The following is an 18,338-nucleotide window of genomic DNA, read 5'->3' on the forward strand; positions in this document are numbered from 1 at the left end:
ATTATTTAAAAAATAGTGAAAAGATGATTTTGTCTAAAACGGAGCCTTTTAATGAAAGATAAAAAATTCAAATAATATTATTAAGGACCTTCATGCTTTTGATATAATATAAATTATTATTTGTTATTTTTGTATTCGATTATTATATTATTTGTTGTCGATATTATTCGCTTCTTCATAAAACTGCGTACTTACCATTCACTTGTAGAACTACATACATTATATATGTTATTATTGTGTTTTTGGACATTATCATTATCCAAATTATGAAGTAGCCCATTAGTCAATTTTCCTTTTAACGAGTAAACTTTTTTATTTTTTTTCATAATCAATCACATTATTCTAATTTAGAAATTGTGAGCTACAAACTATCACTATTAGTAAAGATCAAACGCAAATACAATAACAATTAAATTATCTATATATAAACGTAAAGCTGCTGAACAAACATGTCGTTGTAGTATAGTGGTAAGTATTCCCGCCTGTCACGCGGGTGACCCGGGTTCGATCCCCGGCAGCGGCGATTTTTGAAAGTTTATTTCTCATTACAATTTTTCTTTGTATAGTGGTGAGTATTTCCTTCTTAATGATGAACCTCCATTGTTTACTTATTTTATATGTTAATGGAGTAAGCATTTGAGCCACTATTGTTTTATTATAATATAATTGGAATTGTTTTGAAGTGTTATATTTTTTTTAAGTAGACACGTCTTAATGCATCTCAAATGATGGCAATATTTATAATGAATATGCTTTAGACAAAGCACCTAGTAATACATCATTAAGAATAGAGTATGGTTTAGTTTAGTGCTTCCCCCACTATGACATTTTGTGGATTTCATGTACGTGTCAAACATTAGCTAGACTACAAATTCAATATAAAGTAAGATCATGGAAGGGCAACAACAACAAAAATTACTTGCAACAATGAAATACTTGTTATGTATTGTGGGATTTGTTGTTCTATTAAGCATTGCTGGAGCTAATGGAGCTGGTGAATGCGGGCGAAATTCTCCGGATATGGAAGCTATGAAGTTGATTCCTTGTGCGGAAGCAGCATCAGATGAGAATGCATCCGTTTCCAGGAGTTGTTGTTCACAAATACAAAAATTGGGACAAAACCCGAAATGTCTCTGTGCTGTTATGCTCTCAAATACTGCTAAGAACTCTGGAGCCAATCCTGAAGTTGCTATAACCATTCCTAAGCGTTGCAACCTCGCTAATCGTCCCATTGGCTACAAATGTGGACGTATGTTATTAAATTAATCTCATAAAATTGTTTCATATCTATGATATATATATACTGATTAAACCTCATCTTGTCCTGTTTTTGCAGCTTACACTCTGCCTTGAAGACTGAAGACTATTTGATGTGTTATTATGTTATGTACTTGTATGTTTGGTGACATTACGTATTGTATGCTTCAGTTATTGTGGTTTAACTTATAATCAGAGATCATGTCATGTAAGATTTCTGATTAGTGTAATAATATTTGGTGTTTTCTTTCTTCTTTTTGCACTAGTAATTTGCAATCTCTCTGATTAATTATATATATGCTAGATGGTCCGTGTCGTGCCCAACATTATTAAAAAATATAGCAAGGTTGGTGTATTAATACAAACGTACCTACTAAAACTTGATTTTTATATTTAGAACATAGATTCATACAAATAAAAAGTTCACTTAATAAAGAAATGGCCACTTGCATAAATTTGAATTTATCTACACATAGTGTGGTCTATAATTTATTGATTGGCTAACGAGATACGGAAATTCTTTTAGCAACATCAACTAATGTTGCAAAAACATTTTTTTCATCTTTCCGAATACGACTTCAATGACTAAAGCCGAAACAAGTGAAAAAAAGTTAAAATAAGGTTTTAGGTATTTTTCACTTCATGACTAAAGTCGATTTCAGGTTAGCTATACTATTAATGAAAGTGAATAATTTCATGAATGACTTGTTCGAGCAGGGTTGGTCATATATGTATCTAAACTCCACCATTTATGTACCTTTTCTGTCGTTGTATCTATTTTTGGCTTCATTTTTTAATAACTGCTTAATTTGAGCCTTTTCTTAGAGTAAAAAAAAAAATCCTTATTCCTCATTTGAAAAAACAAAATAGGCAGAAAAATACATAATATAAAAATAAAAAGGACTGCGTCTGCCGGGAGTCGAACCCGGGTCTATTGCTTGGAAGGCAATTATCCTAACCGTTGGACTACAGACGCTTCGATGTTTTAGATGTAATCATAATATCTCTAATAGACTGAATAAAGTTCGAGCTCTTCAATTAGTAAGATTAATCTTTATATTTTTGCTAGTAATATGATTTTTTTCATTTCATAAATTTCTTCCTTCATATCACCATTTGTTTGTTTTAACTGGATTCTCTTCATTTCGTGATTAAATTCTATAAATCACCCTCATATTTATATAATTAAGGAGTATGTTTTTCTCAGTAAAATAATATATGAAATTTTAAACGATCTTCATATGATTAATTAAGTTTGTAATGATGCAGATTAGATTATAATTTAGAGCATAATCGCAGATAAATTAGTTTGTTCATGACATGAACAATAACAACATTGTTTTAATTAAGTACTAAATAGTAAAAAGGTTAACTAATATATGGAGTAGGTGATTTTATGACGTATAGTTAACTCTTTCAGTGTATATATGGACGAAGACGATATATGCCTTCAATTCATTAGGCAAAAAGACATCAAACTTGTATATTCCAAAATTTGGACTGTTTACACACTGTCAATCACTATCATTAAGTTTTAATTAATTATGCTTTCTATGAGGTTGTTCGGAGTCTTCGGACATGATTTGATTGGAGTTTGAAGAAAAGAAGAGAATATTTTGAAGTTGGAATTGTGCTTTGACATAACTTTCACTCAAAAAAAATAAATTAGACTTTTATGATTAGTGAAAACTTAGATACTCCTCAAATTAGTCTGTTTTTTCAATTCTTTACGTCAAACTTGAAATTGAAATAATGAATCAAATTATAAGTAAACATTTATTTAAAATGATCTCCAAATATTAAATCAGATATATGAAAGCAAGTTTGGTTCATGAAAATCTCATTTACATATCATGTTGTCTATGCGATCTACATATAATAGCACTTTATATACCATTTGCTGCCTAAGCATGTGTTAGGTCGAATAAGTTTTAATGTTTCTATCTATCCATTTATGCTCAATTGTCTATGCTTGATCGGGGAACAAGTCATTTTGAAATTAATTATCTCGAAATTAGTTTTTCCAGTATTGTTATCCTATACTTCAGCGTGGGATAAAAATAACATTACAATGTCAGGATAACTAATTTCGGAATAAGTTATCCCGTGATTTTGTTCCAACTGAACATGGAATAAGTTCATCCTAAAATTAATTTCGTAATTAATTATTCCGTATCCCTTGTACCAAACGATAGTTTATTTGAGTTAAAATAATAGAATCGTCATAGTTTTGGTTTATTTTCGTTTATCTAAACTGGTTTGTGCTAATATACTAGTATGTAAATCTTCTTTATCGAATTGAATTGGTTTTTACACATAGTAAATTAGTTCATGTGATTGAAACAGATGAAACGTATAAAGGATAAAAACCTAATAAACAAACAAATACTTTTGTTAGTGGATCTGATATGTTATCTCTTGACTTTACGTAGTCAATAGTGATAACCCCACTAGAGAGTAGTTGTCTAACAGTATGGTGTCGCCGTCGAATGTGACGCGATTTTACATTATACATAACGCTCCCTGCCCTACCTATTGCCGCTTGGCTATCACAATGTATACATATAGGTGCCAAAGGTTTGGGCCAAAATAAAATATCTTCCAAGAAATTTCGGAGCCATTCAGCTTCTTCACCGGCCTTGTCTAAAGCTATAAATTCAGATTCCATTGTAGAGCGGGCGATGCATGTCTGTTTTGATAATTTCCACGACACTACTCATCCACCAATGGTGAAACTATATCCACTCGTGGATTTAACTTCAGATGATCCGGTGATCCAGTTTGCATCACTATCCCTCAATTACTGCGGGATATTTATTATAATGCAAAGCATAGTTTTGGGTGTGTTTTAAATACCTCAAGACTCGTTTCATTGTCATCCAATGAGTTTGATTGGGATTACTCGTGTTACATTCTGTATTTTTGCATCTGGATTATTCGTAAGCTAACGGTTATAAATTCAAGGACTTTTAATTTTGAATTTTAAAAGGACATGATTTGTTATAGATGCCAAGTTATTTGAATAATTTATGTGAAGTAAAATATATCTCAAGAAGGACCCTTGAGCCAAATCAAAGTAGAAGCCATCAAATGTTTTTTTTTCTTAAAGTCACATTTCGGGTAAGCCAAATTTGGGAGGCCATAACCTCTTTAGAATTTGGGAATTTGGGAAAGCTCTCAAAACTAAAGTTGTAGGTAATTGAAATATCTTTCCAACCATAGGTCGTGGGACGAAATGTGATATCGGAGTAATAAGATATAGACGTTTTAAGTCTGACAGGCCAAACTAAATAGTGAATTCGGCCCAACCCAATTCTAATTCGGGTCAGGCCCAATACCCACGAAATTAATCTAATTTTTATCTCTTCCTTCATACTTTAGACCAAGGAATATCTGGAAATTTCCAGAGAGAGTAAGAGAAGGGAAAGCTAGAGAGAAACACCAACATCTACCACAATTAAAGCCCCGAATCTCAAAGCTCTTGAAGAGAAAATTGTTGTACGTCGCATTGGCTTCAATTTGAGCTAGATATCATCCAATAAGGAGAAGATTTTATGTGGTGCTGCAAATTTAAGGTAATATTAAAGTCTCCTTTTCATTGTTAACAAGTTTAGTTAGAGTTTTAACGGATTAGAACGGAGAAAATAGTGTTATAAACTAGTTTGGTGATTTATTGAGATTTATGGGTTAAAGGGTTGTTTTAGGTAGCTTAAATGGATGTAATTAGCTTAGTGATGATGTATAATAATGGTTGATATTGTTTTGATGTTGTTGATGAGTTGTTGTTCTTGAATTTGGAGGAAAAAGGTGTATGAAGATTGTGAATGTTCAAACCCGTTTTTGGAATTGAGTAGCTGGTAGTAATTCTGGAATATCTCATTGTATAGACCTTCGATTTTAGATATTAAACATGTTTTGGAAAGATAATACACGTACCTACAACTCTTATGTTTATGTTGTAGTCTATATCTGCTGTTATTATATCGAAAAATGAGGATGAATCATAAGACAAATTCTGTCCAGATTCTGGATTGCAAAAATCCCTCATGTATACCTGTTAGTGTTTTGATGATATCTCTTTGTAGAAAATGAGTTTTGAGTGGATTTATTTTGCATTGGAAACTTAAGACAGAGATCTAAATGTTTCATGAAGGTCATAAAGTCCAGTTTTGCCATTTTCATTTTCATAATTTAGATACAACTTGAGGTATTCGGCTTTCCGAATTTACTGCTTTAATAACATGAGTCGGGTGAAAACATTCTAGGCTTATTGTCAATAATAAATCTTATTTTGTGTCAATATTTTGGATTGTTGATGTTTCTTGATGATTATATGGCTGGTTTGAAAGTGGGAAAAGTGAGCGGTATAGGGGAGGTGCTGTCCAATTTTTTTTAGAAATAACCTACTAACGATAGACTACGTTTTATTCTTGTCCATAGCTTAACCATAGTGCTTAACGTTTTAATATAGGTTGAGACAATATTGGATAGCATATACGTATAAATGCTAAAGGTATGTAAAGTTAACATTTTCTTCTTTTGGCATGATCCATATGAAACGAACGAATGACGTATGCTTAAATTCTAAAGAAACTCTTATTCGTAGATATACTCGGATGGCTACCGTTCTTGATTTTCAAAATTTATATTGTTATGTCTTGACTCATGTGTATGATTCCAGCCATCCTAGTTGGTATAACTCATGTTGTGGTATAATTCATATTTTAGTATAATCCATAATTGGTGTGATTCATAATGACTATTGTCTTGGTTTTCAAATGATGGACTGTTTTGCTTATTCTATTAAGTCTCCGATAATGATCAAATTTCACAAGGTTGCTAATGATACCTTATTCGTGCATATTGTTATGGTATTATTCACCGAGTCCTACGATAGGCCGGGTATGTTATCATGTATGGATTCCACTACATTATTCACCGAGTCCCTTACTAGAGGGCCGGGTACGTGATATGATAATATGATATTATGATGATATGACGATATGATTATGGCACCGAGTCCCATAATGGGCCGGGTACGGTATCAGTGTACACTACTCTATTCACCGAGTCCCTTGCTAGAGGGCCGGGTATGGTATATATATACATATGACGATATATTGATATAATTGTGACACCGAGTCCCATAACGGGCCAGGTACGATATATGATGATGATATGCATGTCTTCATTTTATAAGACACAGGTACAGTGATTTATTGATTATGATACTTGACTCCTGAATCTTTATTTCAGATGTAATCTCCTTTACGATATTTTATGCTTTATATACTCGGTACATATTTCGTACTGACCCCCTTCTTCGGGGGGCTGCGTTTCATGCCCGTAGGTACAGATACTCATTTTGGAGAGCCGCCAGCTTAGGATTCTACTCAACGGGTTTGAAGTGCTCCATTGTCTCGGAGCCTAAACTTTTAGTACTAATCCTTATAATGTATATATTTGTGTATTTAGGGGTACGGCGGGGCCCTGTCCCGTCATATGCTATTGTTAATCCTCTTAGAGGTCTGTAGACACATGAGTGGGTTGTATATAGATATTGTCCGGTGTACTAGTATGACTTATGTTTTTGGACGTTTACATTCGGAGTGGAAGCCTTGTCGGCTTACATATTATGTTATCTTATTTTTGACAATTAAGACTCCCCAAGAAATAGGTGATTTTGGTATATATATAAGTAACAGTTTGAGACGACGTGCTACCTATATAAAACCTATATCATGTTTAATTGCCGATTGACTATAGATAATAGGTGTGTATACGAGGTTCTAATTCGGACACTAGTCACGGAGCTAGGTCGTGACATCTCGTGAATCGACTCAGTTTGCTAATAGCATATGCTATATCTGGTCGTTACCACCTTGCCGGATGCAGAAACCAAGTTCTTTCGCATTTCTGGAACATGATAAACTTTGTTCAGCGTTACCACCTTGCCGGATGTCATTTTCAGAAATACTCTACCATATCCTTCAACTTTAGCCGTTGTAGAATTTCCCATATAGATAGTCGCATCAGGTGCAGTAAGGGAATAAGTAGCGAAGGCTTCACGGACTGCACAAACATGCGATGTATCTCCTGAATCAAGCCACCATTCTTTGGGATTTTCTACCAGGTTGCATTCCGATAGCATTGCAGACAGATCATCCATGCCTTTTTTATTCTCCACCATATTGGTTTGTCCCTTTCCCTTGTCCTTTTTCGGGAGACGACAATTTGGGGCTTTGTGGCCAGCTTTCCCACAATTATAACAATTGCCCTTGAACTTTTTCTTGTTTTGCTCCTTATTCTTTCCAAAAGGTTTCTTCCTTTTCTTATTTTTTGGAGTGGCATCTTCAACGATGTTTGCTCCCATAATTATTGATTTTCCACGCGACTTCTTTTTGGCAGTTTTTTTATCTTTCACAATCTTGAGACGAATCACAAGATCTTCCAACTTTATTTTCTTGCGTTTGTGCTTTAGATAATTTTTGAAATCTCTCCACGAAGGAGACAACTTTTCTATCATTGCAGCCACTTGAAATGCTTCATTAACCACCATGCCTTCAGCAATAAGGTCATGAAAAATAAGTTGAAGTTTTTAAACTTGGGTTCCAACGGTTCTACTATCTATCATTTTATAGTCTAAAAACTTGGCAACCATAAAATTTTTCAAGCATGCGTCTTCAGTCTTATACTTCTTCTCAAGTGCATCCCACAGTTCTTTAGAAGTTTTCATAGCACTATGGACATTGTACAAATCATCATCCAAAGCACTTAGGATGTAGCCCTTGCAAGAGAGTCTTCGTTGGTGAACTTCTGCATACCAAGAGTGGTAAGCCAAAAGAACACCCTTTGCTGCCATCCTTTGAAATTGGCTCCAAAAAATTTTCCTGATTTTTCCGTCGGTGGCACAGCAATCCGGCTTGTTGTAGCAACAGTCGTAGAAATACTAACAGTTTCACTTGCCATTTTTTTCACTGTCAAAATAGACAAACTGTCTTAATATTTCAGAATATCAGACATTTTACAACAACAACGATGAAGTTTATATACTCTTCAAATCGTTGTACAATAATACAATTTAATTAAAAAAATGACAATAATTTTCTTAAGATTGTTAGTAAACTATATTGAAAACAAATAATGAAACAACAATAATAAATTCTGAAATAAAAGACAGAACTATGACAGAAAATAAGAACACTGTTTGAAAAAATTATGTAAGAACAATAAACCGAGCCCACTGAATGCACAGTATGTCCTTAAGGAAATTATTCCCCTCAATGTACCCAAGGTTTTGGAATGTTTCCTCCCAGGATAGAACAATTTACTCACTAGAATAGCGGTACAGCAAATCATGGTGACTTCTAACCACTCGAAGGCAATATATCACACGAGTTTTTAAGAAGTGCAGAAAAGAAGAAGAAGAAGATGTCTATCAGAATTTTTTCGTATGGAATAATTTTGAGGATTAACCGATATATATAGCCTGTTTGCATCCTTTTTTAAAAGGTATCTGTTGGGAAAAGGTTTGCCAAAGGTTTGCAACTTTTCAGACAAGGTTGCAACCTTTCAGAAAAATTCCGTTGGAAAAACGGAGGAAAATATTTTAAATTAATCCTGAAAATAAAGAAACAGGTCGGGTCACGGGTCAGGATTGCCGAGCGAGCGATGACGACGACAGCGCGAGGGGAGACCCTCTTCTTGACCCTTTAGCAACATGAAGGAGTGCTTCTACTTTTAAGTAGGAGACTTTTTCTTTCCACCACCTATGTGGACAAATGCTTATTTCATAAAGCAAGAGAGAACAAATCATTTTTTCCTCCACTTCTTTTTCCTCCATTTCTCATTCAACCTATTAATTAAACCCAACACTACAAACAGCGGGATTTTCTCCTTTCCTGCTTGGGCATATGCTCTACCTACATGAATGCTTAACAGACCAATCACACTTGTAGAAGTTTGCATTTGGGTGTGTATGACTTATTATGTCGTAGGATTTGATGCAGATAGTGGGAGGTAAACAGTCAGTCTTTTTCATTCATATGCGACAATGTTTCAGTTCCCAATCTGACAGAAACTGATTCACAATTTGCAGGATTTTCAAACAAATATTTCTTCTTATATGTGTTAACCAGATGGCCTCAACACTATTTTGCTTATTGGTGGCTCTTGGAAGAAATTTAATTGTAGCAAACACATTTGGATCATTTGCACTACTTACAGTTATGGTTATGGGTGGATTCATTGTATCTATAGGTAAAAATTTAGGCAGTGTTGAGAAACCATTAGTACAATATACAACTTATATATTGCCAGTTGTGACTTGCATTAACTAGGACAATGCTAATTGTCTATTGAATGATGTGAAGAAATGGTGGATAATGGGCTACTGGTTTTCGCCTATGATGTATGCACAAAATGCAATTGGTGTCAATGAATTTCTCGGGAAGAGTTGGGCACACATAAGAGATTATAAACTTCTATTAAAACAAAAAAGATGTCAAGGCTGCCTTATTGAAAGTTCACCTTATCTATGGTTTGTAGGTTCCTCCGAACTCCACAGATACCTTAGATGAAACATTCTTAAAGTTGCGTGGACTTTTCCATCTGCAAGCTGGTATTGGATAGGAGTAGGAGCTCTTCTTGGATATGTTTTGCTCTTCAATTTCCTTTTTTCAGTGGCCCTAACTTATCTCAATCGTAAGGATCCAAAAACTCGCATTATGCAACCTATTCTCTATAGCATCTATATAAGGACAACCCATTGACTAAGTGGGAGAGCATTTTGTGCAGCTTTTGGGAAACCTCATCCAATTCTATCTGAAGAAACTGTGACAGAAAGGATAGCCAACATAAGGGATGAGGCTACTGAATTATCAACAGGAGAAGGAGATCTTTTGGTGGGCACAACTCTCACTGTGCTTTAGTTTACAAAAAAAGCAGGAGGAAATGAAGTTCTACAAAGTGCATCTTCCAGGTCTATGTCATCAAGAGTAGGCAGCATCAACGAGGCCAATGCAAACAGGAATAGGAAAAGAGGAATGATTCTTCCTTTTGAGACCCTTTATATAGCTTTTGATAGTATCAGATATGCAGAAGATATTCCACAGGTAAGTTGCAGTATTACTCCTTGGAAAATTTATAGTGATATATCTGTTCAAAACTACTTCTCAAGTGAATGTTGCAGATGATAAAAGCTCAAGTTGTTTTGATCTAATTTTCTACCCTGAACAAAATAAAAGTAATGCTGTGACTCCGGGAAATGAAAGATCAGGGCATTACTGAGGATCGGCTTGAACTCTTGAAAGTCGTAAATGGTTCTTTTAGGCCTGGAGTTTTGACAGCTCTGATGGGTGTTACTGGAGATGGTAATACCACCCTGATGGATGTCTTAGCCGGAAGGAAAACCGGTGGATACATACAAGGAAGCATCACTATATCCGGGTACCCCAAGAAGCAAGAAACCATTGCTCGAATAGCAGGATACTGTGAGAAAACTGAGATTCATTCACCACATGTGACAGTATATCAATCCCTGCAATATTCTGCTTGGCTTCGGTTGCCTCGGGAAGTTGACATTGTAACTAGAAGGGTAAATTTAATAAATAAGAAAAATCACTCAGGTGGCTACTAGTAATGCTTATAGAAACTGGCTGCTAAACTAGATATTGATGCTGCAGATGTTTATTGAATAGGTCATGGAACTTGTAGAGCTAACCCCATTAAGAGAATCAGTCATTGGCTTGCCTGGAGTGAATTGTCTATCAACCCGTACAGAGAAAGAGACTTACAATTGCAGTTGAGCTTGTTGCCAATCCTTCCATTATATTCATGGATGAACCAACCTCAGGACTAGATGCTAGAGCAGCTGCAATAGTGATGAGGACAGTGAGAAATACAGTAGATACTGGTCGAACAGTAGTATGCACCGTTCATCAGCCAAGCATTGACATATTTGATGCTTTTGACGAGGTGAATACATTTGCTTTGTTTAATTTAAGTAATTTTAGTCTCTTAGACAAACAACCTAATTCTTCTACAACAAACTGCAGCTGCTACTTCTAAAATGGGGAGGTGAAGAAATATATGTCAATCCATTAGGACGCCATTCTTCACAGCTTATTAAGTATTTCGAGGAGAGAAAAATGTAGATAAGATAATTGGCATCATAATGCTTTAACTAAAACTAATGGCTCTTTTCTTTTTTGCTGCAGGGAATTGATGGTGTACCTAACATAAAAGATGGTTATAATCCTGCAACAGGGATGCTGGAGAACACGACTGCAGCAGAAGAAGCACTTCTTGGAATTGACTTTGCAGAATTGTACAGGAACTCAGAGTTGCACAAGTATGAAATCTCTTGAAACAAAATCAAACTTAAGTTTAAACTGAACAGAATTTCACATGTTTAATTAATGATTCTAAAGTAGACCGGTTTACTAAATAATTCAGGAGAAACGAAGCATTAATCAAGGAACTAAGTGTGACAGCCCCGGGATCAAAAGATTTATGCTAACCTACAAATTACTCTCAGTCTTTCTTCACACAATGCATGGCTTGCCTCTGGAAACAGCACTGGTCATACTGGAGAAATCCTCCATACACAGCAGTCAGGCTTCTGTTTACGATCTTTGTTGCTCTAATGTTTGGAATGATATTCTGGGATTTTTTCTCCAAAAGGTAAAGAGAAAAAAGATAAAAAGATACACTACAAGAACTGCTCCTGATTTTCAAGATATTTGTTTCTCTTAGTTTCAGGTCTAATATTTTGCTTGCACCAAACTTCAGAGGAAGGCAACAAGATTTTTTCAATGCCATAGGTTCTATGTATGCTGCTGTTATGGTGCTTGGTGTGCAAAATTCTTCAGCAGTTCAGCCAATCATCTCCATCGAGAGGACAGTTTTCTATAGGGAAAGAGCATCTGGGATGTATTCAGCTCTACCTTATGCTTTTGGACAGGTACGGATTCAAATTCCTCGATGGATTGACAGTGATTCCTTCCAAATCTTGGAAACCTTTTGATGCCTAAAGGACAAACTGTCATGTCCTGCAGTAGCGGAAGTACCTTATATTAAGGGGCGTCATTTAGCCAGACACCACTTGAAAATAATACAAAGTAAATATTAAGCTGTTACAGGGGCGGACGCATCTCTTCTTATCTTTTCGCGTATTTAGCTTATGTTTCCGTCGTGTTTGGATTTTTCAAAACTCCATGGACATGCAGAAGAGAAATGCTATCCCCACTCGGACCAAAAGTAAACATTTAAAACCATCGAAATCCCTGACACACACATTTGCAAGATGAACCTTGACAATAGATGGCCACTTCTTGTTGAAAATTCTGCATACTCCACTGATATCTTAGTACCATCACCTCTATTAACCATCCTCATGGAATATTTTTGGTTATGCAGATATTCATCCAGACAATGATATATGGAGTCATAGTATATGCCATGATAGGATATGAGTGGACAGTAACCAAGTTCTTTTGGCATCTGTTCTTCATGTACTTCACCTTGCTATATTTTACGTTTTTGGGGATGATGACAGTAGCTGCTACTCCTAATCATGGCCTTGCAACTATCATTTCCTCTGCATGTTATGGACACTGGAATCCTTTCTCTGGATTCAGCATTCCAAAAACTGTAAGTTACCTTGTACTAGTTCTATTAGTAATTTGAATTTATTAACGTTTGTTCTAAAACTTTGATGTTGAGTATCTCATTCCCACATGTTACGCCAAAAAAGAGAAAAAGAAACTAACGACTATACTCTCTTCTTTGTTTCTTGATTATCAGAGTATTCTAGTTTGGTGGAGATGGCACTATTACATTTATCCTACAGCTTGGACATTATATGGACTAATGGCCTCACAGTTTGGAGACCTAAAGGACAAGCTTGACTCCAACGAAACAGTGGAACAATTTATAAAGTTACTTTGACTTTAAATAGGATTTTGTGGGATATGTTGCTCTCATTCATGTTGGATTTTCTGTTGTTTTTGGTTTCTTATTTGCATACTCAATCAAGGCATTTAACTTCCAGAAAAGATAGATAGGTCCATATACTGAATAGGAAAGGGGTTTTCCTGTACAGAGAATGTATATATTCCGAGTTATCATATAGTAGTGTTTTCTTTTTTCTTTTCCCCATTTCTTCCTTGCTCAATTTGAGAATAGAAAACTTTATCATATGCATATACTCTAACTCTGTATACAAACATAAACATTTGCACTTCTCTGGATATTGAATATGAAAATTGAAAGCGCTACAGCTGCTACCAAACAAATACTTGGGCAAAGCCACAAGCAACAGATTCAAATGACAGTACACCATATGAACACTTGCAAGAAAAAAGATATTTAGAAACATTATAATATAATAAACCACTTAAAGGTGAACAGATAAATTTCTTGCTCAATAGGACCAAAAAAAAGTTCAAATCCCTCCGTGATCATTCTCAGTATTATCTGTAGTCTAATGAAACTCAGCTGTGGATTCCCATTTACAAGAAGATATTATCATTCAAAGTGCGACAATTCAGAATCCATATAGTGAATTTTAAAAGCTCTAGCATGAACATAGCACAAGCACACAGACTCGCACACAATGCGGATTCAGTTCAACTGAAATATATACATGGGATTATATCAAAAACACAACAAAGAAAATAAAAATCTCATAAGGTACTGCCAACTGGATGATAGACTTGAGTTCTTCAACTCACTACCGCAGCATCCGATCGAAGACATATGAGTCCACTGGAGCATCTCCTGCAATATGAAGTGATGAGACAGCCTGTGCTGCAAGAAGATCAGCAGAAATTCTTTGAACCTCCCAATTCCCTTCATCAAACCATTTATGGTGAACATTCCCTACCCAAGGTACAGAAGAAACCATCCACGCAGTATTTTCCTGCTCATTCCACATGCATCCATCCCCGTTGGGACCAGACACCCACCGTGTTGCTTCAACTGAACATATTGAGAGGTCTTGATGAGGAAGCATTGCTCTTTCTCCACCCATAAAAAAGTCAAAATTTCTAGCAAGATCCCATTGGTTTGATTCTTTATCCTTCTTAAGCAAAAGCTCACATGAATCATCTGATTCTTCACCTACTAGGACGTGCAGAGCAACTGCCTCGGCAATTGCAGCACCCTCTTCATCAAGCTTTTGCTGTTCTTCTTTCTTTTTCTGTTTCTTCTTTTCCAATTCAGAGCGAATGGCAGCTGAAGTAGCCAAGGCTTTCTCTAAGCGCCTCTTTTTTTTCTCAGCCTGTTTAATTCGATCCATCTCATCCTTTACTTGCTTCTTCTTCCCTTTTCTAACAGCAGGCGAAACTTTAGCACATTCCATCTTATTGACAAATTTTGAGATCTATTGCCCCTAGACCTTCTCGAATTTCCTTTTGTTACAAGTTTCTTTAAGAGGTATACATTATCTCTATAACTATTTATTTCTCTTCCCTTTTATATCCTGTTATTATACTACAGCGAAAACTAATGATTCTAGATATGTAAACTATTATGAAACCAAATACTAAAATTATACCTACACCCACTCAGGTATGTAGGAATACCTCATTTTGCGCACAATACAATCCCAAACAGAAACAACAGGAGATTGACGAAGAGAAGACTGGTAAGCATTCACAAGCCTGTCTCTCACCATTCTTCCCAGTTTATCACAACCCTTGCATTTATCCATCTCCCAGCAAATACCAAACTAATATCGTGACTGAAATTTAATAAAGTATCTGTTCCACTCTTCTTCAAACGACTCCCATGGCCTTCCCTCCTACAAGCAGACAAAAGAAACTTAGTATGTACATAAACTGTATTAGCATGACAATATTTTCAAAACAGTAAACACAATTAAGAAAGTTTATACCACATCATGTGTCTCACAAGAAAGAACTACACAGGTGAAATATCACCACGCCTCATGAACCTCCATAAGAAAGATGCTTTACAACAGTTATCTTGCTTATCAGGAGAACTCTTAACTAGATATCACTAACACCTCCACCACCACAACAACAATAGAGAGAAAGATAGGACATGAACAGCTTAATAGCAACATTAACAAATGACTGTTTCTTGGGTGGAACAAACGCAGGTGGTCAAACAAAGCCATCCATTTGAGTATATTTCAAAATTGACGGCTGGGATTAACATTCCCCCAAGATATGTAGCTTAAAAAAGCATTAATGTCCTCACACATCCCAGCACACAAAAATCTTCCATAATTCTGCAATTTGATGATATCAACACCAAAAACTTTTAAGATCACCAGTATCGGCTAACTATCTTGAAAACTCATCATGCATTATAATTTAACCCTTTCAAAACTCTTAACTTAGTTGTTTCATAAAACAACAATTTATTCACTCATTGTGGAGTAAGTGTATAAGTTCAAATGAAAAGAGAAAAGAAAAGCTGAAGAGCGGTTTGGAAAAAAAAACAAATAAAATTAGATAGCACAAATTTTCCTTTAAAAAAAAAGAAAAAGAAACAGGAGGCTGTTGTTTCATGAAATAAATTAACATTCGCAGTTGGAATTTGCACACTGTTTCCCCAAACAAGAACAACATGGGGGAGCAGGGCAAGGAAGTAATTGACGAAACCCCAATTTCACAAAATTGAAATAATTCTAAGATGCCTACTGGAAATCCACAGCAATCCAATTCAACATCAATAATCATACTTAAACAACAAAAGAAGAAAAAACCCCAATTAAAAAGTTCATATCCAAATTGAAAATGTAATTCTGATAATCCTACTCGACCCACATACAAAAGCCTCAAATTTTAACAAAATCAATCACTTGTACGCGCTAATATGATCAGATCGAACATACCCACGAGCCACACAGATCTTAATTCAACATAAATCATAGTCTATAAAAAAAGATTAAAATAAAAACAGACCTGTCGGAGATAGCCCGCCGACCAAGAACTCTGCCAGTACAGGTACAACAGAAATAAAGAGATATATATGTAAGGATCTAATAATAAAGCACTCAAAATTCAACAGAAAAAGAGAGGAAAAAAAAAGGCTCAAGGCTCAATCAATAAGAATGAAAGTGAAATTTTCGGACAAGTGGTAGCATGAAATTACTAAGAGAAGAAGGGAAGGGTAAAATCGTAAATATAGACGGACACGTGGAAGATAATGTATGGTTCATCTAGAATTTGTGACCTTTCTAGTGATGAATGGACACATGGAAGAACAGCTCTGATGAACTGTGGATATGATTGGAAGTATAAGAAATCTGAGCCGTTGGATTTTTCTTAAGTGGGACCTATAGAAGAAAACTAATTTTGTGTTTCATCTCATCTTAAGTAGTTTGTGTTTGATTTGGATTTGGAAACATTGCACCTATAAAGTAGACACATTCTGGTAGTGTTTAAATTAAAATTGACAAGTCAAATAATGTAAGGGAAAAAAAATATCTTCTTCTTCAAACATAAATGTCACATTCTAATTATGGTGGTCATGATGAACAACTAACAAATTTTCTTAGCAAGTCTTGAGGAGATTAGTCGTAGTAAAAAAGAAATTAAAATACATTTGCTAAGTAATAGTTTAGATTTCTCTCGTCTTACCTCCCTGGTTCAATTTGATTTCTTGATTATCGATTTGTACACATGTTAAATTGTTATACAATTATTAATGTATTGATTTTTCGGTCATTGATCATTATCAGTTCGATTATTGTTTTAATCATTAAGATTTAACACACAAAAAAAAATCATTGAAAATCACTAAGAAATAAGGTGACAAACCAAAATAAATCATGCATATGAGTTGACAAATTGTATCTTGCTCAATAGTAAACAAAGACACCTTGTAGAATAATCAAAAGTTTGAGGCTATCAGAAATAAAAATATGAAACTAAATTCTAAGTTAAGGATGTTATATACCGAATGATATAAATATAATTTATTAATTTATTATCAGTTAATCCGTTAAGAAAAAACCTAAAACCGTTAAGAACTGATATCCTAATATGACAAAAAAAAATTAAAATCGCTATCGAAATCACTAAACCAATAACTTATTACTGTTAAATCAATAATTCTTTTTCAATTTAAGTTATTAGTTTTGGCTCGATTTTTCCCCATCTCCTATATTCTTCATCATTTTTCTCAACCCCCTCCCGTAGTTGCTTCAACACCCTGACTCATATTCTCTATTTTTCCTTTTCATCATCAAAAATTAATAACTTCCTCATTTTTTTCATCCACTCACATTCTCATAGCCATGGATGAGCCTTAAAAGTTAAAACCCATCCTTCATAGAAACTCAATAATTAGTGAATCACTATATTTTACAAACTTTCATCCAACCACCACCAAAATTAAAAACTTCACAACAACAACAATAAATTAAGTGAAATCCGATTATGTAGGGTTTGGGAAGGATATAGTATATACAGACCTTGCCACTACATCGTGGAGATAGAGAGGCAGTTTTCAAAAGGCAAAACTAAAAACCTTCACAATTACACAAAGAAACATATCATTATGAAATATTATATAGTCTCGTTATTCTTCCGTATTAGTAGGCGCATTAGCGCACTATAATTTCTTGTACTCTGACTTCTGTTATTATCTTTCTTTTACTTTCTGTACTTTGATTACTCTATTTTATTTATGTCGCTTTCGTTATTTGCTTTTCCATGTCGCTTTGAACTTCTTAGCCTTATCTGACCTCTTTTTATGCTTCTTCTTTTGAGCCGAGGGTCTCTCAGAAACAGCCGTCCTACCTTGGTAGGAGTAAGGTCTGCGTACACTTTATCCTCCTCAGACTCCACGTTGTGAAATTTCACTGGGTTGTTGTTGTTGTATATATTACTTACACATTCTATATATACTTATTATGCGGCCACTCAAAGTTATCCACATATTTCACTTGGACACCTCAACTACAACGTATACCTGTTAAATGCTTTAATATTAATAAATTTATACCAATTTAACACAAAATGAAAATCAGTTGAAATGCAAAGGTGCGTGTATCTCAAACACAATACATGGATGACGGACCAATGAAATGACGACACATAGCG

At 34.9% G+C, this 18,338-nt stretch overlaps 2 protein-coding genes, 2 non-coding genes and 1 pseudogene across 4 annotated transcripts; 3 read left to right on the top strand and 2 right to left on the bottom strand.

Annotated features, from left to right (window-relative positions):
- The first annotated feature begins 451 nt into the window (after positions 1-451).
- On the top strand, positions 452-523 carry TRNAD-GUC (transfer RNA aspartic acid (anticodon GUC)). The gene has a single exon. It is a non-coding gene; the product is annotated as a tRNA-Asp (tRNA).
- Positions 524-812: 289 nt separating this feature from the next.
- On the top strand, positions 813-1,518 carry LOC129900730 (uncharacterized). Its single transcript, XM_055975749.1, has 2 exons — positions 813-1,249; positions 1,337-1,518. The coding sequence occupies exons 1-2, from the start codon at positions 892-894 to the stop codon at positions 1,351-1,353; spliced, it is 375 nt and encodes a 124-aa protein (XP_055831724.1). The 5' UTR covers positions 813-891; the 3' UTR covers positions 1,354-1,518.
- A 643-nt stretch (positions 1,519-2,161) lies between these two features.
- On the bottom strand, positions 2,162-2,233 carry TRNAG-UCC (transfer RNA glycine (anticodon UCC)). Its single transcript has one exon. It is a non-coding gene; the product is annotated as a tRNA-Gly (tRNA).
- A 5,111-nt stretch (positions 2,234-7,344) lies between these two features.
- On the top strand, positions 7,345-13,369 carry LOC129899986 (pleiotropic drug resistance protein 1-like; annotated as a pseudogene).
- Positions 13,370-13,768: 399 nt separating this feature from the next.
- LOC129900831 (uncharacterized) lies at positions 13,769-16,366 on the bottom strand. Its single transcript, XM_055975906.1, has 2 exons — positions 16,194-16,366; positions 13,769-15,061 (listed from the first exon to the last, which is right to left on the bottom strand). Exon 2 carries the CDS (start codon positions 14,618-14,620, stop codon positions 13,991-13,993), a length of 630 nt encoding a protein of 209 aa, XP_055831881.1. The 5' UTR covers positions 14,621-15,061; positions 16,194-16,366; the 3' UTR covers positions 13,769-13,990.
- Positions 16,367-18,338: the final 1,972 nt, after the last annotated feature.

The sequence above is a fragment of the Solanum dulcamara genome, chromosome 8 (genome assembly GCF_947179165.1).
Source record: "Solanum dulcamara chromosome 8, daSolDulc1.2, whole genome shotgun sequence".
Lineage (NCBI taxonomy): Eukaryota > Viridiplantae > Streptophyta > Magnoliopsida > Solanales > Solanaceae > Solanum > Solanum dulcamara.

Bases quoted from the DNA above. Each gene is read 5' to 3' on its own strand.
- LOC129900730 (XM_055975749.1), top strand. From the start codon at position 892: ATGGAAGGGCAACAACAACAAAAATTACTTGCAACAATGAAATACTTG.
- LOC129900831 (XM_055975906.1), bottom strand. From the start codon at position 14,620: ATGGAATGTGCTAAAGTTTCGCCTGCTGTTAGAAAAGGGAAGAAGAAG.